Genomic DNA, 22261 nt, shown 5'->3' with positions numbered 1-22261 from the left:
CACCTTCCCCTTTAACCAGCTCACGACCTGCTGCTTCTCATTTAGAAGCTGGTCCAAGCGTAACCTGCCAACCCTTTAACCCGTCTCCTTATACCTATGCAAGGCCAAGCCCAACGACTTTCCCTTTGTATACTTCACAACCTCTTGGGCACGAGACCACTCTCGACCAAATATGGCAGTCACCAGCTTCAAGTGCCCCTCCTACAGCCACCACATGGGAACAGGCCATGTCGGTCCTACCCTTGGCTCGGAATGCAACGATGAGCACTCCCATGGGAACAAGCCAAGCAGCAGCAACCCCTGAAAGCCTTCAAGGCTTCAACCTCATGCCTCAAATGATGGCTCAAATGATGGCACACTTCCCTTGGACCCAGCTCATCAACCAAGCACTGGGTACTCAGCAGGGAACAACGAGTCATAATACAAGGATAGATGAAGACCTTGCGAAACCTTACAAGCCCTGCAACCTTTCTTGTTTCTCCCAACAAATTACCGATTATGACTCCCAAGCAAAGATCAAGATGCCACCCCATATAAAAACATATGATGGGACCGAGGATCCCGAAGACCACCTCCAGGTCTTCACTGGGGCGGCCAGAATCGAAAAATGGTCCCATGCTGAATGTTGTTTAATGTTCATGCAAACACTTGTCGGATCAGCCAGGATATGGTTCAATGACCTTCCTGCTCAAAGCGTTCGAAGCTTCGATGATCTGAGCAAAGGATTTTTTGCCCACTTTTCACAACAAAGGAGGTATGTCAAGGATGCCACGGTCATTTTACAGATAAAGCAGAAAGATGATGAAAGCCTTCGAGACTTTATCGAAAGGTACAAAAAAGAAGGGTTACAATATGTGGGGGCTGACGAAAAAATGAGGGTGACAGGCTTCATGAACGCCATCACCTCCAAATACCTCACAAGGGAATTTAACAAGTGCCTACCTAAAACCCTTGAAGAAGCTCTCGAACGAGCTAAAGCTCATATCCGAGGCGAGGAGGCCGTTGATTTCAAAGAACAAAGGAAGAGAGCTCCTAGTTGGCGAGACAACAGCCCCAACCGAAAGAAAGGGAACTACAACCCCCATGACAAATACCCTAGGAGCTCAGATCAACGAAGGCCTGAAGGCCGGAACCCTCCAAGCAGGGTAAAGACTGTGAACTTCACGGCCTTAACCAAAACACCTTAGGAGATCCTTGCCACTGAAGAGGTGAAACACAACTTCCGAACTCCTCTACCCTTGCCCAAGAGCAAGAAAACAAAAGCTCCACCCATTTATGTGATTTTCACGAAGAAAAAGGTCACCACACCAACGATTGCTTTCAACTCAAGAGAAGAATTGAGGAAGCCGTTAAGTACGGAGAATTGGCTCATTTGGTGAAAGGGGTCAAGGACAAGATGGCCGAAAGAAAAGGCAAAGAGGTGAGTATGGTGAATATAGACGATGGTGTTTCCCACAAACGACAACGCTTGGAGGCTTGGGAGCTTCAATGTGTCTGCTTCCCACCACCTCAAGGTGACTTACTCTCAAACCCTTTGGTGGTAGAAGCGAACGTAGGAACACTCAAAACAAGCAAAGCCTACATCGACACAGGGGTGGCCACAGAGATCATGTATGAAAGGTTCTTTAATCAACTAAGCAAAGAAGAACGTTCAAGGCTTCAACCCTCCGGGTCTTCTATAAAAGGTATCGCCGATGTACCCTTGAAGCCTTTAGGCCAACTAACCCTTGATGTCTGTTTTAGTGAAGGCAAGATGAAGAAAACCAAACCACTCACTTTCGTGGTTATCAACATACCTTCCAACTATGATGTGATCATAGGAAGGCCAGGGCAGTGCGCGTTCAACATGGCTGTCTCAATTGGTCAAGGTACTGTGAAGTTCCCAACTGACAGGGGAATCGCAACCCTTCAACTTACCCAAGAAGTTTACACGGTTGAAGGGGAAAGCTCAAAAGGCAAAGATGAAGAGCAAGGCTTAATCATAAACCCCAAGTACCCTGAACAAAAGGTACGGGTAAACACAAGCCTTTCCAAAGAAACACTTTCACACCTTGAAAAGCTGTTGATGAGCTACAGCGATGTCTTTGCTTGGTGCCCGGAAGACATGACCGGCATCCCTCGAAGCATTGCAGAGCATGAGCTGAAAATACCTTCCGATGTCAAGCCTGTTGTCCAAAAGAAACGGAGCCTAGCTCCTGAAAGAAGCTTGGCAGCATGTCAAGAGGTCGAAAAGCTTGTACAAGCTGGGATCCTACGTGAGGTCAAGTATCAATCTTGGGTGGCTAATCCAGTCATGGTTCGAAAGCCTGACAAGTCTTGGAGGATGTGCATCGACTTCAAAGACTTAAACAAAGCATGCCCTAAGGATTGCTGTCCCTTACCCGAGATGGACCTCAAGGTTGACTCCTTAACCGGCCATAACTTCAAGTGTTTTCTTGATGCTTACAAGGGTTATCATCAAATCCTCATGAAAGTGAAGATGAAGAAAAAACCGCATTCCACACAGACAAGGGTATTTTCTGTTATCAAAAGATGCCTTTTGGCCTACGAAATGCCGGTGCAACTTACCAACGTTTGATCGACAAAGCATTCGCTAATCATATTAGCAGAAACCTGGAAGCTTATGTCGATGATGTGGTTATCAAAAGCAAAACCGAGCATCAAATGCTTGAAGACATAGAAGAAACCTTCTAAAACTTGAGAAAGATCGATATGAAGCTCAACCCTGGAAAATGCTCATTTGGGTTCGAAGAAGGCAAGTTTTTGGGACACATTGTGGGGAAACAAAGCATAAAAGCCAATCCCAACAAAGTCAGGGCTGTTCTTGAAACTAAATCTCCACAAAGCAAAAAAGAAGTGGAAAGCCTGAACGGAAGGCTTGCAGCCTTGAAGCGTTTTACCTCCAAGCTTGCTGAGAAATCTTTACCCTTTTTCAAAGCGTTAAAGGGTTGCACCAACAAGAAAGATTTTAGGTGGATGGAAGAAGCAGAAGAAGCATTCAACCAAATGAAGCAACACTTGGCTTCACTTCCAACCATTGCAGCCCCTGAAACAGGAGAACTGATCTCTGTCTATCTCTCAGTGGCTGAAGAAGCATTAAGCGCGGTTCTAACCATCGAACGAGACAAAGTTCAGGTACCCGTTTATTTCTTTAGTAAAACGCTAAAACTGGCAGAGATCAAATATCCTCCCTTGGAAAAACTTGCTCTGGCCTTAATTCAAACGGCCAGAAGGCTTCGAAGGTACTTCCAAGCACACCATATACAAGTGGTCACTGACCAACCCATCAAGAGTGTGCTTGAAAAACCAGAAAATTCAGGCCGATTGGCCAAATGGGCTGTAGAACTAGGTGAACATAACATCACCTATGTACCAAGAAAAGCTATCAAAGCCCAAGTCTTGGCAGATTTCATTGTAGAAATCCCGAAGCAAGTCACTCCTGAAATACACACAACTGCCACTGAACCTTCTGACCCCGAAGCCTGGAAGCTTTTTACCGATGGAGCTTCCAGCATCGAAGGGTCAGGAGCCAGGCTCGTTTTAATCAACCCTGAAGGGTTAGAATTTACATATGCTCTTCGACTTGAATTTCAGACCACCAACAACGAAGCTGAATACGAAGCATTGATCGTTGGTCTAAATATTGCCAAAGAGATGAAGATCCAAAAGCTAAAAGTCTTCACAGACTCGTTGCTTGTTTCAAGTTAAGTCAATGATAGCTATATAGCAAAAGAGCCCAACATGAAGAAGTATCGTGAAAAGGCAAAAGGGTTAATGACCACATTTCAAGAGTGCACTATCAAGCAAGTTCCAAGATCACAAAACAAGAGAGCCGATGCCCTGAGCAAACTAGCATCCCTCACATTTGCACACCTCACCAAGAAAGTTTTGGTGGAAGTGTTGAAAACTCCTTCAATCCAAGAATTGGAAGTTCAAGATGTAATCACTGAAGAGGGTCCAAGGTGGATGACTCCCATAGAAAAGTTCCTAAAAAATGGTGAGTTACCTTTGGACCAGACAGAGGCTGAAAGGGTTCGAATCAAGTTCCGACAGTATGTGTTGCAAGGAGAAACCCTTTATAAGAAGGCTTACCTTGCACCGCTACTAAGATGTGTAGGCCCTGAACAAAGCCAATATCTGATCAAAGAGGTTCATGAGGGAATATGTGGAGCTAATTTTGGGCCACGAACGGTGGTTGCAAAATTGATGAACCTCGGATACTTCTGGCCCACCATGCACCGAGATGCAACGGAGCAACTCAAAAAATGTGAAGCCTGTCAAATTCATGCACCGGTTCCCAAAAGCCCAAAACATGATCTAGTCCCCATCTCCCCGGCTTGGCCATTCCACAAATGGGGAATGGATATTGTTGGTCCATTCCCACCGGCCAAGGGTGGGGTAAAATTTTTGCTAGTAGCTGTTGACTACTTTACCAAGTGGCCTGAAGTTAAACCACTTGCAAAAATAACGGGCAAACAAGTCATCGACTTCGTATGGGAAACCATTATTTGTCGCTATGGGCTGCCAGGAGTGTTAGTCACGGATAATGGGAAGCAAATTGCCGAGAAGCCTTTTAGCACATGGTGCAAAGAATTCAGAATCACCCAAGTATTCAGCTCGGTTGCTTACCCACAATCCAACGGTCAAGTTGAAAGAACAAACAGAACCATTGTTGAAGGTATCAAAACAAGGCTAGGAAGACAAACAACAATTGGCTTGAAGAACTCCCAAATGTTTTATGGGCAATAAGAACAACCAAAAAAACAAGCCACAAACGAACACCTTACAGCCTAGTGTTCGGATCAGAAGCTGTAATCCCAGCCGAAGTTGGAGTTGTGACTCAAAGAACACTCAACATGGATCTCAATTCAAACGACAAAGAGACCATGTTGAATTTGCAACTCCTTGAAGAAGTTCGTGATCTAGCCGCGATACAAGAGGCCAAGTACAAGCAGAAAATGGAAGCTTATTACAATGCAAGAGTAAAACATGAACGTTTCAAGCCTGAAGACCTTTTACTCCGAAACAATGAAGCCAGCAAGAAAGAAAACCAAGGAAAACTTGGCCCAAAGTGGGAAGGGCCATACACAATCCTTGAAGCTCACAAGGGTGGATCCTACAAGCTGGCCGACACAGAAGGCAAAAAGCTTCCAAGACACTGGAACGGCAAAACCCTTAAAAGGTTCCATGCCTAGTCAAAGTCCTAAGATGTATTTCAAGAGATGTATAATTCTCCTTTTTGTGAACATCAACCTCTTGAATGAATGATAAAGTTTTTGTCATAACTTGTCTTTACTATCCTATAATCAGGTTGAGAACCTAGCAAGAAACTCCATGGCAAGGGCCATGTAAGGGGATGAGCTCCCAGGCCACATCGCTCAATAGGTTCAAGGGTTAAATGGACCTATATAAGGGGTGAGTTCCTATGTCAATCCAACTCCATGAGACTTAGAAAACTTTTTCAACTAAAAACTTGTCTCATAAACGGGTCTGAACAACCTTCATCAATTCGTTCCTTAAGCTTTGAAGAAGTTTACGAAACAAAAGCATACACTAAGTAGTGATACAAAGGATAGTCAACATGTGCTTTTTACCTAATAAAGCCTTGAAGCTAAAGTGACTGCAACACTAAAACTTCTTAAGGAAAGTTAGTTAAAATCACATCAAACTAACAAGACAAGTAACCAAAACACAGATACATAAACATCACAGTTCATAAACAAAGGCCATTGTAAGGCTATAACTAATAGCATTCATAATAAGCCAATTAAGGCTAAACAAGGAAATCACAAGGATTCCCAAGAAAATGTTCAAATGGCCAAAAGGCCAAACACAACCACAAGGCAGAAACTTTAAGAGTTTCATGCCAAACCTACATTGTTTAAGATTACATAACATTGCTTTAAGGTGCTAAGAAAGCTACGAATCAAGTATTTAAACATCAGAAACAGGCTTCGAAGTACTAGCCTTACCACCCTTAACACTTTTACCCTTCTTGGACTTCTTGACTTGCGGGCCAACATCAGAAACACCCGAGCCTTCGAGGCTTGCCACATGAGATCCGTCGCTTTTCCCAGATAAAGTCTCCTCACTATCACCGGAACGGGAGCGTTTCTTCGACAAGGACTCAAGCACCTCTTTAGCAACCTTCTCATCAAGGTCGGCTGGTTTCAAACCCTGCAACACAGAAAGGGGCTTACCATAGCATGATGAAACCTCACCCACGTAATGGTAAGTGAGCCTCTCCATTGAACGAACTGAATCCATGAAAAGCTTGTAAGCGTCGCGGTTGAACAAGGGTGACTTCTCTATAGGCTGGCCAGACTAGTGATGACTAAAGCCCGCAACGAAGCCCAAATGCTTACCATGGGCCAACAATTTCGTATACACACCGCCTAGCACCGAGTTGAACTCACTAGAATGAAACAAGTAAGCCACAACCTGCTGAAAGCCGTGCTCAATCAACCACTTGTTGTCGCTAGAGGTCTGGGCAACCGAAGCCTTCAAGCCTTCCTTCTCCATCTCGAAGGCTCTCCTTTGCACCTCAAAGGCTTCCCGGTCAGCATCCAACTTAGCCCTGTCAGCCTCCATGGCTTTCTTCAACCCTGCCAGCTCAATCTCATGACCACGAGAGAACTCATCAATCTTCTCAACATAACCCTCCTCTTTCTTCGAAAAACCCTCAATCTCCTTCTTCATCTCCATCATGGAAGCTTTTAGTCCCTCCTTCTTCTTGGAAAAATCCTCAAAGTCCTGCATTCCCTTTCTAAAACGAGTCACACCCTCTGCCAAAAGGGCAGAAAGGTTGCAAGAACTAAGGATCAACCTTGACAACATGGAATCACCCTCCATTTCAGAAATAGTGTTACGCACTCCTGGAGGAGCAAAATTGGCTAACACATCAGCACAAACCGAGGGATCTTTGAAGCTATCCCCAACCTTCACGTTCCACTCTGGCACATAAACTGCATCACCATCCAATCCTTGAACCATCGGCATCGCAACCTTCTTGCCAGCCGATTTCTTTTTCTCGGAAACCACCAAACCCTGAACCTTCTCAACCTCCATAGTTGGACCTTGGTTTTCAGAAACTTGAATATCATCACTAACCTCAACTGGTTCACGAGAAGATGAAGTGCCAACAGACTTCAACAAACGTCGTGTGGAACGACGGGTAGAAGATTTAGGAACAATGGACTTGATGAACCCTTTAACGTTTGCAACCCCAGCATACTCAGCGTCCTCAAATCGACCCTCCTTCCCCCGATTCACCGAGTCATCCCCAACAACAGCCGCAGCATCAGTGAACCCAACATCCGAAGTGTCATCACTTTTCAAAAAATCTAAGGCAGACATAACTACAAAATAATAAAATGGCTGAAACACATTAACGCTAAAAGGGTTAAAAGGTTAAAGGCTTCATTTCCCGCCCAAACTTATGAAAAGAAGTGCACACGTGCTACAGTACGATGTCAAATCACTGTTCACATCCTTGTCCCCTCTGAGCAAAGGACATGCTCAGATAAAGTATTATTATTTTAACTATGGACCAGCGGTCCAAAGCTTCCCGCACATAACGGTCAACCCTCTAAGCGAACCGGAGGTCAATTAGTTTGTACACTGGATAAAGAGCTTGGTCTCTCCTTCTATAAAAGGAAGACTTAAGTCATAAACATGGATCATCAGACCTGGAGTTAATACATACTCCCTGATAATTCTCTTCTTCCTAGAGAAATAAGCTCTTAGCTTGTTTCTTTCTTACTTCAATAGCTTCATAGCTTCACCAAGAACATCATTCAAGAACCGATTCCAAACATCACGGTTCTTAATCCTTGGTGAACTATAACAATCAACAACAAACTAGTGAACCTCCTTCTACGTTTCGCAAACGTAGAGGGACACCACGACCTGCGTTAGGCTAACCTGAACCCTTGAAGCCTTTTAGCCTAACCAGTCCACTCACTATCAATGGTCTTATCTTTGTTGTAGCAACAGGAAGCTTCATAGGAAAGTCACGAGTGTTTAAGATAATCAACTCGAGGTGCTCATGTGTTTTTTGTTGGTTATATGGAAATAGAGATGGACAATAAACCGGTTAACCGAACCGACTTGAAAATCTAACCCAAACCAGACCGGTTTGAAGTCGATTATGTAGAAATCAGTTTGAAATCAATTGAAACTATAGGTTCAGAACCGGTTTGCAATTTTCTCCATCAACCGGTTAATCAAACCGAAACCGATTAAACCCGAACCAAAACCGATCGTAATCTGGTCAGAAAACCAGTTTCAATCCGAACGCGTTTGAACCCAAACCGATTTTGAGTTCTAAATCAGTTTGCGCACCTCTATATAGAAACATACCGATTATTTTTTGGAAACAAACATAATGAGTAGTTCTGGTTTCAATCCTTTCGTCAGATTTTAGGCATGATTAGTGAATGAGATGTTGTTAATTGTCTTTAGGTATGATAATGCTAGCTACTCATCAAGTTGTTGAAATCCTCAAAGATATAAATAAATAAAATGTAAGTAAAATTTAACGAAGAATAATAATAATAATTGATATAAAGTTGGAGGGAGAGAATATGTCTGCCAAAACAATACTAGTGTGAGCTGACTAGAAAAGTTAAATAAAATAAAATCATTTTTAATATCAAGATGTGCCGCCGTCCAAGTATGAGACACGTGGCATTGTTATTCTAATCCAAATGACTCCTTTTCCACGAAAGGCCAACCAAATTTTCAAATAAACCTCATTTTAAATTTATCAAATCATGATACACTTGTTTTTTAATTTAAGAAAACCCTGTATCTAAGGTCAATGTCTGTGAACACTCGGTCGAATATTCAACCGTGCGATGAGATAAAGCTCATTAAGATCAATGATCCAAATAATAAAAGCTACTAATTCGTCTAGTCTCTCACCGTCTCCGCAAGAATCAAATGGGTCACATGTCCATTTGACTCCTAGATAATATCATTTATTAAAAAAAAAAGTGGTTTGTTTACTTGTATTTCTTCTTACCGATTTGCCCCCCTCTTGCTGCAACTGCAAAAACCCTACTCATTCGATTCCTTTCTTCTATCTTTCTTTGTGCGTCTGTTGTCAGCACAACACAACACAAGAATAGAATGGTGGGTGGTGGTAACTCAAAATCTGACATATCTTTCGCCGGTACTTTTGCTAGCAGTGCCTTTGCTGCTTGCTTCGCTGAGGTAACTCCATATCCTTCCTTCCTTTAGAATTGTTTAAGCTGATCGATTGAATTGGAAGTACGTTTACGATTCATCAGCTGCTTTCTTTATTATTCTGATTGTTTAGGATTCATCTGCATGCCATGTAAATTCTAGTGGTTCAATTTTTAGATCAATGTTACTGTTTAATATTCAATTTGACTAGCCTGATCTGGTTTCCGATTAAGTTATACATTAAGGTCAGATTTAGGTCTACTGCTAACTGAAGATGATGATACTAGTTATTATTATTATTATTATTTCAGAGGTTGTAAATATCATAATCTAGGGTTTAGTTGACTCACCTGTAATTTGGTGTTGATTAGATCTGCACAATTCCATTGGACACTGCAAAAGTGAGGCTTCAGCTGCAGAAGAAAGGGATTGCGGGAGATGGAATGGCTTTACCCAAGTACAGGGGAATGTTGGGTACCGTAGCAACTATTGCTAAGGAAGAAGGCCTTGCTTCTTTGTGGAAAGGAATTGTACCCGGTTTACATCGCCAATGTTTGTATGGAGGTTTAAGAATCGGCCTCTATGAACCGGTACTTTTATTTTATTTTTTTTATTTTGTATATATATATCATGATCATCGAATTTAACTATGCTCGCTCTTTTTTGTTGCTAACAGATCAAGAACCTTTATGTCGGTGATAACTTTGTTGGAGATGTTCCTTTGACCACTAAAATACTTGCTGGCCTCACAACCGGTGAGATTATCATTATACTAAACAATATTCAGTTTTCGACTCATTCATAGTTAGTATATATTGATAGTTATTTATCGTTTGCTTGTATGCATGCAGGTGCTCTTGCAATTGCAGTAGCAAACCCTACTGATCTTGTAAAGGTCCGCCTACAAGCTGAAGGAAAACTGGCAGCTGGTGTGCCGAGGCGTTACACTGGAGCATTAAACGCTTATTCTACGATAGTCAGACAGGTAGATGTTTCTGATCCTTATCACATTTCCATTTGTTTATAACTTGTTTATTTTCTAGTTTTTGTAAATAAACAGACCGATTTCTAAGCAGTTTGTTTGTTTCAGGAAGGGGTTAAAGCTTTATGGACTGGCATTGGGCCAAATGTTGCACGTAATGCTATAATAAACGCTGCTGAGTTAGCCAGTTATGATCAAGTGAAGCAGGTAATATATTAAGAAATATTTACATAACTAAAGATATGTCTCTATATATTGAATATTTAAATATATCCCATGAATGCAGTCAATTCTGAAGATCCCCGGGTTCACAGACAACGTTCTTACCCATTTGTTAGCTGGATTAGGAGCTGGGTTTTTTGCAGTTTGCATCGGGTCCCCTGTTGATGTGGTACTTATTAATTTAATATGCAACCATTAGTTATATGTTAGTTTTGTACACGGTCATGAACATAATACACTGATACTAATTTCATGTTTTATGTTAAGAAGTAGGAAATGGGCGGGTTGGGTAATGGTTGAATGAAAGGTACTTTTTAAATGAAATGGGCTTTTTACAAAGTTTTGAAGTTTTTTGCAGGTTAAATCAAGAATGATGGGAGATCCAAGTTACACAAGCACAATTGATTGTTTTGTCAAGACTTTAAAAAATGACGTAAGCTTTTGTGTCCAATTTATAAGGAGCAATTAGATATAAAATGATTATTTAAACTGAAAAAAATATTCACTGTCGTACCAGGGACCTTTGGCATTCTACAAGGGGTTCATTCCAAATTTTGGACGGTTAGGTTCTTGGAATGTTATCATGTTTCTAACCCTTGAACAGGTAAGCGTTGATAATAAGTCTTTGCTATATATACTCCATCATAAGTGATTTGGGAAATAATTTGTTTATTTTTTTTTGGACAGGCTAAGAAGTTTGTTAAAAGCATAGAGTCGCCTTGACTGCAGGAACGCAAATGACTATTCATTTATGAATAATTTCCCGACCATTTGTAAGTCGTGATTCTATTAACAGATTTGAAGACCTTTCTTTGAAAATGAAATTCAGTTTACTAGTGTTTTGGATGGTGTATGGGAGAATTTTTGTAATGCTTCTTAGTGGGAACTTCTCACATATTGGTATTTGTTAATGGAATGATGTTCTACCTTGTTGTATTATGTGCGTTGGATAAGAGCGCAGGTTTAGAGGATAAACGCAATAAGCCAACACGTCCAAAACACATGTATACATACATATACACTACACACATAAAGATAGGATACGTTCAAATAACACAGCAAACCAGTCAGGTCGAAATTGAAAAACCGAAATCAATAGAGCTGCAAGACAGGTCTTTTACCTAGCCGTTTGATTTCTCTATCCATGTGACCCGTGAGCATTAAACCAAACATCTTGTAATCACATATAAGGGACCAAATTGGATGAGCAAAAGTTGCAGGCATGCTTCGTTCCACATAGAAATGGCTATACCAGAACCAAGCAAAGGAACAAAGAACAAGCACCACCATTGAAATATGAAACACAGTAATGTAAACGAGCCGAGCCCGAGCTTGACTATGCTTGAGCTTGTCTCGTTTAACTTACACAAAGTTCGAGCTTGAGCTCGGCTCGTTTCGATCTTTATTTATAAAGCTCGAGTTCGGCTTGCGAGTGTTTTTTACAAGCTTGAGCTCAGATGGGGCTTAGCTAGTTTACTATTTGTTAATTTATTATACATATTTACAATAAATTTGTATATATTTGTTCTCAGTTATAACTTTATATATAAGTTAATATATATAATTTAGTTATTTTTTCATACTATTAAATAGATTAGTTAATAATTAATAAATATATATCATAAAAAATATGTTAACGATAGGATCGTTTAGGCTCTCAAGGTGGCTCGAGCTCAATAAGTGAAGCTTGAGCTCATTTATTAAACAAGCTTACTTTTAGGCTCGAGCTTGGGCTTGTTTAAGCTCCGCTCGATCGAGCTTTTTCACGAGCTGATCTTGAGTCGCTCGGCTCATTTGCACCCCTAAAACACAGTGAACAATACACAGTGCGTCTCGGTTACTTGGTCTAAGTGTCTAACCAATCAATCACGCAAGCTTTGACATATTAATGGAGGAGTTAACAGCGTTCACTCCTGAACTGAAGGTCTAATCTAATAGTCATCTAAGTAAAAAAATTAAACAAGAGTAACTTTAAATAATAATGTGTTGGAATTGTCATTTTTGGTTCCTTGTAAATGAAGATAAAATTGAAGAAAACAAGGGTCCAATCTAAAGATAATACAAATTTTATTATTATTCTACTATAGATAGAGATGTAGTGTTTTTAACTCAAAACCAAAAAAAATGTTATCGAGTCGTGTTTTGAATTAATGATTTTGTAGTTATGTTAAAAGTATACGCTACTAAAATTACAAATTCCGAAAGAAATCACATGATTGCCAAAAAACTAATAATAATAATAATAATAAGACTTGAGATTCCAACCAACCACCTGTTACTTGATCCGTTACTCCCTACAGTACACACACTCCATCTATACATACATACATACATACACACACACGTACAATACAATACAATACAATCCCACTAGACTGGAGGAGAACCAATGGAAGCAGCGGTGATGATGATGATTGGTTCATCTTCTTCTTCACTGGTTCCTTCTTATAATAACAACAACAACATGTGTAATTTCAATTTCAAGTTCAAATCACACCCCCTTGTTCATCATTCTTTCAACCATCACAGAAACAACAACAACAAAGTAGTACTTGCTTTTGATTTCAAGCTCTCAATCTCTTCATCATCCACCCAAGCCCAAGGTCTTCTTCTCTCATCATCATCTCACGCACACGCACAGGTATACAAAGTTGGGAGATTTTGTTTAATAATTAACATTTAATATTATATTCCCACACTCTTATCAAATATTTGACACACCAAAAGTTTAATTTGCCCGTCTATGGTCAGAATGGTCGTCCAGATATTATTGGCTATACGGACCAATAATCTAAACCCCTTGTGTCAGGACGGCCAATAATTTTCAAAGTTTTACTTTTTTGGTCAAAACGTTCATTTGAGTGTTTTTGATGGTGTGAAATTAAATATGTAGGCAGAGGTCGATGATCACGAGTTGCTGATACAAGAATCGCCAAACGGATACGCATGTAAGCGAATCCTTGTTTTTACCATTGTGTCAAAAATTCAACATTTCCCTTTTTTGTTTAATTCAATATATCAATGTTTCAGTTGAAGCGGAAACACAAACAGTTCGTGTGCAGTTTCGGTTACAGAGAGAATGCTCGTTTGGACAGAACTTTCTAATAACCGGCGATCATCCTATCTTGGGTTCATGGGATCCAAACAATGCCATTTCGTTAACTTGGTCCGATGGTCATATATGGACTGCAGATATTGTAAGTTTTCACATTATTTTTACAACTTTAATTAACAAGAATATTATTAATTGATTAATCATGATATTGGTTTCGGTTAATTAGGACATACCTGTAGGAGAATGCATCAAGTTCAAGCTCGTAATGCAAGAAAGCGACGGCAAATTCGTGTGGCAGCCTGGTCCTGATCGTGTTCTTGAAGGCTGCTTTCAAACCGAAAAGATTATTACTTTATGCGAGGATTGGGAAAACCCCGATGCCAGGATAATATTAGAAACCGACCCCACAACAAATCAAGAAATCCAGATTGTTGAACCGTCCCAAGAACCGGAAGAGTATGCAATATGTCTGGAGGAAGAATTGGTGTCTGATGAAGTGGTGCCTGTTTTAGTACCTGGTTTGAGTCAACTTTCGGTCGATGAAGGTCTAGAGGATGAACATGAACCCGTGAATGGAGCCGCTGTTGTGGCTGCGGGACCTGATATGACTCAGGATCTTACATTGCCTGAGGTAAATGCTTAAATGTTATCTTTCTTTTCGGCTAGTTTAGTTTCACGAGAGTTCAGAATAATAGTAATAATAATAATAGATGAAGGCTTTTTCTTGTCTCTTTGTTTCAGTTTTGTTTCTTGGTATTAATAATATTGTTTCGAGTTTTGTTTTATAAGCCATGTGTTGATCATTAGCTTAATCAATCCTTAGTTAAGTCATCATATTGCTGTGAGATTAGAATTTATGATTGGTTTTAATCAAGAAAAGGCCCAAAAGGGCGGTTAATGATTCTTGAACTGCTCATCCGAAGCTTCTTGCATTCTTTTCGAACCAAAAAGATTGTTTTGTTCCTGTCTTTATGTTAGTTTTATAATATAACTGTACAAAATCACCCTCGAATGCAGCAGTCTCCGGTTACATTCAATATTGAGTGATCTCTTTCTATTAATATTTTAGGGGCAGCATCTCCCAAGTCGAGAACTTTGTTGTAATAATAACTTGTATCTTCTGCAGTAAAAGCTGTACATTATGTTAAATTTGTTGATTACAAGAAAATAATCCCATCTCTTTTTTAAAATGTTATACTTTTTTTTGTACTGAATAAACCAATTGAATCGATCTCAGTTAGAATCAAAAGATGACATTGCAAATGCCTCTGATTTGAATCCAAGACCCGAGATATCGTCCGTAAATGAAAATCAAGAATCTTGTGATATTAAACATCAAGAAATGCAAGTAACTGAAGAACAAGATCATGAAGCTACTCAGCCAATGAGAAGTTTGCTTCATAACGACATTCAATGGAGCAATAACGTCATGCAGAAATTACTCAACATTTTTGGTATTTAATAACCTGATTTGTTTGTAGTGTGTATATGATGATCAAACCATCTTGGATTGTGAGTTGTGCATGGTTGTTTGGTTAAGTTGGTGAACTGTATGCTATCTAACTATTGTCTGGTTTCATGGTGTTTGGTTGATACAATATGTATTGATGACATATGGATTTTGCCATAGGCAAACTAATTGTAGTGTTTTGACTGTTTATCTATAAAAACAAGTTCTATTTGTTTTGATTTAGTGAAACTAGATGCTGATAACTGTTTTAAGTTGGAAACACCAGATGTTGACTATCTTGAAAACTATGATATTGTTGCAGCTTCTAAGTAATAATTTACATATTCCGACAACTGGCTCAGTAACTGAACTTGGGAAAGGGTGGATATGTATGCTTCAGCCTTTCAGGGCCGTCTTCGATATTTTGGATGCTCCATACGAGTACAAGAATTGGGTCCTTATATATGAGTTTTTTTTATCCAAGAGTCGTTGAAATTATAAAACTCTTATACAATATGCAGGACTACAGGAACAGCTGGGGAGAAACCCAGTTCCTGACCCGGTATACCCGACCCACAGGTACAAACCAGGTTTCGGTTTCTCAAAGAAACTGTACCCGGACACTGAATAGAACCGGTCCCACCTCTACTTGGTCAAAAACGTTGCCCCAACCGGCCAAAACCCCGGCAAAACCTGGTAAAAAGGCGACCATACCTGGAACCGGTTCCTACCCAGCCTGGTTCTTGACTTTGTTGACCAAATCCAGAACTGTTCCTATCCGGTTCACTTACTCTATGCAGGACTACAGGTGTACAAAACCAATTTTTTTACAAACCGAAGTGGTTTGGCTTTTGTATATTCAAAACCGGTTTGGGTCAAACTTGTTCGGTTTAGAAACCGAAGTAGCCAAACTGATCCAACCGGTTTAACCAATTTTAAACCGGTTTAAGACAAAAAATGGATTTGATTGTAAAATACCCAAACTGCTATAGGAACCAATTTGGTAGAAACCGGTTTTAGACCCAAACCGGTTCGGTTCGGTTTTCGGTTAACTGGTTCCGAACTGGTTTTTTTTGTACACCTGTATGCAGGACTCTATACTTGGGCTGTGGCCCAATTATTGATGCACTGACCCAATAAGAAACCCCAACACACTAAGCCTGCAAAAATCTCATACAGTCATACTAATACCTTTTTTTTTGGTGTGTTGTTTTGTTTCTTGTTTCTGTTGTTAATTTGGATAAATTGTAGCCTGTAGATGTTAAACCCAAACATGCATGATTGTACTATTGTAGGGGTAAGGGATGGGATAAGTGCTAAACATGTATGAATTGAAATGAAGTATAATATGTGAGAACAAATTGGTTGACCCAATAAGATATTTTTATCCTAATCATCCTAATCTTATAAGCAAATAACATACACAAATTTTCAACAAAAGACTATTACCAAAACCAATAATTTTTTTTTTTAATTTTGAATAATGTAGTTTGGAAGGTTTTGTATATATGCATTTGATACACCTTAATGTCTTTTTGCTTTTACATATACAACTCAATTTCAGCTTTGGTTAACTTTATAAGCTTATTTACTTGACACGTTATAAGTAAAAGAATAACATAGATTGGTCCGTTTCTTAATGAATCGATCGATTTGTGCTATATTAAACTTAATTTGATTTAACTAATACTATAACTAGTGACTGATAGAGGATTAAATGCATATAATGCACATAATAATATTATATTTAAGCTACGTTTTACACGTATATAATATTATAAGTTGTTTGATTTCTTGTATTATGGTGATACATATTTTGTTCAAACAAGTAAAAAACTGGATTTGGACTTGAATTATGATACGACAATTAGAAGACTGACAAAGGAAAGTGAAGCAAATTAAGAGCAAAAAGAAAGAAGTAGTGAATATTCATACATATCCAACAACAGTCGTCAGTCAGTCACCAAACAGATAATAGAAGGCATGGCACGTGACAAGGAGCTGATAAAACGTGCACCCATGTGACAACTTGGGCTGGGCTCCACGTTTAGAATTAGATCAAGGTCAAAATTTAAGACTAATTTTCCTTTCCATATCGCATTTATTAACTTGGTCTACATGCCCACCCTTCTCATATTTTGTGCATCATTTATACATACGTTAATTTATTCTGGAACAAAATTTTGTAACGCATAATATTGTTATTTTCTTTCTTCGAAAAACAGATGGATTGAGGGCGTTTGTCAATTCAGATGTAAGGTGATAGATTCAAATCTTTATAAGTGTAAAGTTAATTCACTACTACAGAGAAAACACACAGTTAAATGAACTGCGGTTTTCGTCCATATGGTTTTTCCAAATCAATAATTTGGTCTAATAGCTTCAAATTTTTATGATTTTTGTCCATGCGGTTTCATTTCACTTGCAATAAAACCCGAATTTATTAAACCAGTTAAGTCTGATCGTTAAACCCATCAACGTGTCCCTTACGTGAGGGCAGTTTAGTCTTTTTTCCCCTCAAATACATCCCAGCCCCTCACGTGAGGGGGCTTGCGAATTAAGATTGGAGTCTATTTGGGGAGAAAAATGACAAAGTTGCCCCACGTGAGGGACACGCTAATGGGTTTAACGACCAGACCTAACGAGGTTAATGAATTTGAGTTTAATTGTAAGTGAAATGAAACCACAATGACAAAAATCACAAATTTGAAAACTATTGAACTAAAATCGTATATTTGAACAAACCATATAGACGAAAACCGCAGTTTACTCTACGGTTTATAATATAAAACTTGTATGATAATAAATGTAGAATGTGTATATATAGATAAAGATGTTTTGGGTCCATATGAGAAACATACATATAAAAATAAATATTTCACTTTGGAGACATGGGAAGTAATGATTACATTAATAGCAACAAGCTCCTTAATTAATATATTCAATTGATAGCTAACCAACAAAGGTGGGATAAAGTACTATGTGGTTTCAAATGAGCCTAAGCTTTTCTAGCCAAGGAATCATCACAATTCACACTAGTTTTTCTTTTTTTCAATCTACTAACATACTAAAAGAAAATATAAACCAAAAATCAAGATAAAAGAAGCAAGCCAACACACACATCACATGTAGGGGGTGGGTAATCTTTGATGCTCCCATATACAATACAATACGGATCGATACAGAAAAACCGGATCCTTGTGATATTGACTCAACTCAATGGTGTTCCAAAGGCGGCTTTGCAGGCTTACATTGGTAGCACTTGGCAAATAGCCCGAATGTGTCAATTTGTCTGATAAAGTTGGTCATACTGGCCCATCCACCAAATCCAAACCCGACCACTAGAACCCAGCCGACTATAAACATGTTGATCACGTACATGGCTGACCAACTTGGTAGAAAGCGAGGAGGTTTCTCTGCCGCATTCTGCGTACAAAAGCTTCAAACATTGAGTAATCGAATATAGTTGAGGGGCTACTTTTGCTACTTAAGTGTAGTTGAAGGACTGTGATTTTGGTATGTCAACACTTGGCCAGCTCATTTCAGACATAATAGAACACTCAAAGTATGGCAGTATATAACTAAGTGGAAAAAGACTTGCTACCTATACAGTCCTTCTCTTACCAATATTTGCAAATCTAGTTTTAAATGCAATTGTACAATTTTCTTTCTTTGTAACCAAATTTAATATGCTAACATTCTAGTTCTTATTTCCATTTAAAAAATTTATTTTATATCTTGATACATAAACCACTTTTATAATGTTATAAATATAACTATATTTATAAATAATTTACATATTGTATTATTATATGTATAGAGTCATGTCCCTATCAGAATTTTGGTTACCATACCACCACTGCCACTTTATGGCCTTTGACATGCCCACTTAAGAAAGAAAGTAACTACAAATCATAACTATACACTTCATGTGAAACCTAACATTTGATGACATAAAATATAAAATAATAGTTAGTATGTAACCAACCTGACGGGCGGGCAGAGGCTGTTCTATAGGTGAGCATATGTGCAAGAGCAGGAATGATGTAGACGGTGAAGCTAACCAAGAGCGCGCCCACTGCCGAATTGATGGGTCCGAAGAAAGGAAATATTATAGCCAAGAACCATATTGGTATCACAACCGGTAGCCTCGCCAGTACCCGTAAAAATATGCTCTTTGTGTCGTGCATCCCAATCACTTTCTCCCACACAAAATACAACGGTGTGCATGCAAATCCGAATGTAATAAACTGTTTGTAAAGAAAAAAACCATGTAAATCATTCGTTCAGTTTTGCAATTTGCATATCCTATTCTAATTAAATTTTCGCTTTGTGACGTATACAAACTTAAATATAAAAATACTTAGTAGTGATAAATGTACGAATTGTGTATTTTAACCAATAACAAGTTATTTCTAAAAATAACCCTATAGGTCCATGTTGTACAATAACTTTTTAATGCATTGTCTGACCTGATGAATAAGCATTAGAATGACTGCGGTGTCACGCCAACGGGTCTTGGGTTATAGGGAGAACGCATTTGAGTGGGTAAGAAGCTCATCACCAAACGCCCAATAAACCGTGGTAGCAGATGGGAGAGTTAACGTGAAAACATAAAGAGTGGCAAGTAAGTAAATATACTTGAACTTTCGGGGTTTCCACATAGCGTGCATAATTTCCCTATAACAAAAAAAAATTATTTATTAAAATAATAATAATAAAAACTATATATAGACAAAAGTAAAGTGTTTATAGTTTGTAGAGGGGTCATTTTGTGAGAAGCAAATCTATGATTCAAATGCCAAGAACATGTAAAGATTTTGGGCGTATGGGCATTGGATCATACAAAAAGAAAGTAAATGACCATAATACCCTCACCCATAAAATGAGATCTATTATTAAAAGTCCCTCCATGTGCACCCCTTTATATTAAAACTTAATTCGTTAATGATTAAAAGATTTATTTATTAATATATACTTGTTAGTCAATCATATCATATAACTATGAATATTAAAGTGGTATAATACACACCGTTGTTCACCTTTTCTTTAATTAATTATAGATTAAAAAAACTAAAAGCATTTGATTTATTATTGAAATTAATATATATATCCGTGTATTAAGACTTTTAGAGGTTGCTAAACTTACACTGTGACAGCATGTCCACCGAACGTGTAAAGTATATTGGTAGCTCCGTGAAATAAAGAACCAGTTTCTTGGGACCGGAATGTTGAACCCCATCGACCTGTAATTTTTAACTGACTTAGTTTCGCTAATAAAAAAAGGCTAGCGATGCAGCTTGTTGCAAGTTTGTCGATGTAAAAAGTACTCCTTAATGAATGCAATGTGAGTTTTTGAAATCTTGATTTTTGTTTCTAAAAATAGCATGTATATGTATATATATACCTGTCCATGAATTAGGGCTGCAATAGTCATGTACCATGCGGTATAAGTGGTCATCCCAAGACCAAGAAAAGACCAAATTCTGTAGTTGTGGAAAGAAGGAATAAACACAGTGGTTGCACAACATGCTCCAAATATGTATGTCCAACTCCTTTTGTCCAAATGGTCATTTATGTAGTATATATTACTGCCAGTTTTGATATATATAAACAAAAGTGTCAAGTTTTAACATGAATTGAAGTGTATATATATATTTGTATAATTTGGAGGAACTGAAAAAACAAACAAACAAACCAACCTTGCACAAGCTATAAGTTGTATGACAGATCCAAATAGAAGAAAAGTGCAGTTGAATGCCAAACCAATTGCTTTCCAGTAAGGTCCCAGTAATCCATCAAGAACTTCAAACCACTTCATTCAAAATACCATTTTTTTTAAATTAATATTTGGGTATGTATATATTATCTTTTTTGAACAAGATTTGAAAGAATAATGGAATTAGTTACCTGAATGACATGGTTCTTGAAGCTGACACCTTCTTTTTCTTTTCTGCTTCTGTACTCAATGTAAAGAACACTGATGAGATAAGCTGTCCAGCTGCCAAGAAGACCATAGAATAATTGGAGCACAATTCCTGAGAGCATGCCTAGTTGAGAGAAAGAGTATGGCAGTGTTAACAGCACTTGTGCAACCTACATACATTCAAGATTCATGATATTATTATTAGCTAATAAAGGGTGGGATTAATTGCTTTTGTATTAATGTAATAATTATTAACTAATAATTACTTGATTTGAAGAACAACTAAACCAAGCATCCCAAGAAGAACCACCATGCCAAAGAATATTTTTCATGGAGAAAAGTGAGTGGTCTTCTTCTTCTTGTTCAATATTGTCCACTTCTTTAGCTTCTGATTCATGATCATTTGATGAAATGATGGAGTCTTCTGCTTGCTTCTGAGCTGCCGACATTTTCTAGCTTTGATGAATATTTAACTAGCTTACTCCTTTTTTCTAAACAGATCTGTCAAGAATTAACAAACAAAAACAAATGATCCAGAAATCAATGCTAGCTGGTGAGTAGTTTAAGAAAGAAAAACTAAACAAACAAAAGAAACAAACAGTACTTTTTAGACTATATAGATATCAAGTCTCCATCTGAAAAGCTAGCCCAGATGTTAGAAGGTACAGTTGATATATATGTGACCTTCTGGATTGTGTTGTATGTATGTGGATGAAGCAAGGAGGTAGTACTTGTGAGTGTTCACTTAGCAGAGAGAGAAAAGAAAGAAGGTGGATATGGACATATATAGCAACCAATTTCTACCTTTTTATTTCTTGGATTATTATTATTACTATTATTATATTTTATTGAGTGTGAAACTGAGAAGCAGTCGGATTCACCGTATGTATGTATGTTGTGTGTGTGTGTGTGTAAGCTGATTGGATCAAAGACTTATTACCACTGTTTGGAGTTAAAATCTAAAGAGAGAGAGAGAATTGATGTATATATTACAGTGGATCATGTCATAGCTAGCTGTATGCCGGATATATGCTTCTTTCTTTTATAACACAATCAATCATAAACCATTCTTAACGGCTCCACAACTTTATATTTCTTCTTAATATTCATAACAACCGACGTCATAAATCAAAATAATATCCTACCTAGCTATAACTAAATTTCCAATAAAAACAATGGAGTTGTATAAATTTGATTTTTAATATTTTGTTTTATTAAGTTACACTACTTTACAAGAGTAAGCCGAAAAATTATTCTAGGTATATTTATGGAGTCCACCCGTTAAAGTAACATAACCCAAATTTATAAAATTCTGAGTATGGAGTTGTTATATTTTTATTTTTATATTCGTCTTGATAAAACTTTATTTAAAATCGAGTTACAAAATAGAATAGTAAGGTATAAGTGGTCGAAACATAAGGTACATATTATAAAAGC

At 38.2% G+C, this 22261-nt stretch overlaps 2 protein-coding genes and 1 pseudogene across 3 annotated transcripts; 2 read left to right on the top strand and 1 right to left on the bottom strand.

Annotated features, from left to right (window-relative positions):
• The first annotated feature begins 9057 nt into the window (after positions 1 to 9057).
• LOC143608365 (mitochondrial uncoupling protein 1-like) lies at positions 9058 to 11423 on the top strand. The gene is made up of 9 exons (XM_077083415.1): positions 9058 to 9216; positions 9561 to 9779; positions 9866 to 9944; positions 10041 to 10174; positions 10280 to 10378; positions 10458 to 10562; positions 10752 to 10826; positions 10911 to 10997; positions 11081 to 11423. Exons 1-9 carry the CDS (start codon positions 9133 to 9135, stop codon positions 11114 to 11116), a joined length of 918 nt encoding a protein of 305 aa, XP_076939530.1. The 5' UTR covers positions 9058 to 9132; the 3' UTR covers positions 11117 to 11423.
• Positions 11424 to 12548: 1125 nt separating this feature from the next.
• Positions 12549 to 15081, top strand: LOC143608394 (uncharacterized). The gene is made up of 5 exons (XM_077083441.1): positions 12549 to 13034; positions 13287 to 13341; positions 13424 to 13590; positions 13675 to 14079; positions 14686 to 15081. The coding sequence occupies exons 1-5, from the start codon at positions 12783 to 12785 to the stop codon at positions 14908 to 14910; spliced, it is 1104 nt and encodes a 367-aa protein (XP_076939556.1). The 5' UTR covers positions 12549 to 12782; the 3' UTR covers positions 14911 to 15081.
• A 2746-nt stretch (positions 15082 to 17827) lies between these two features.
• On the bottom strand, positions 17828 to 21862 carry LOC143608379 (auxin transporter-like protein 2; annotated as a pseudogene). Its single transcript, XR_013149246.1, has 9 exons — positions 21429 to 21862; positions 21091 to 21325; positions 20809 to 20994; positions 20601 to 20713; positions 20306 to 20489; positions 20048 to 20144; positions 19371 to 19578; positions 18892 to 19148; positions 17828 to 18337 (listed from the first exon to the last, which is right to left on the bottom strand). The product of XR_013149246.1 is annotated as an auxin transporter-like protein 2 (transcript).
• Between the last annotated feature and the right edge of the window lie 399 nt (positions 21863 to 22261).

This window comes from Bidens hawaiensis, unplaced genomic scaffold (genome assembly GCF_021521415.1).
Source record: "Bidens hawaiensis isolate Kalapana, Puna unplaced genomic scaffold, B.hawaiensis_p1.1 tig00419365_1, whole genome shotgun sequence".
NCBI lineage: Eukaryota > Viridiplantae > Streptophyta > Magnoliopsida > Asterales > Asteraceae > Bidens > Bidens hawaiensis.
This window is presented reverse-complemented; position numbering and strand designations above follow the sequence as displayed.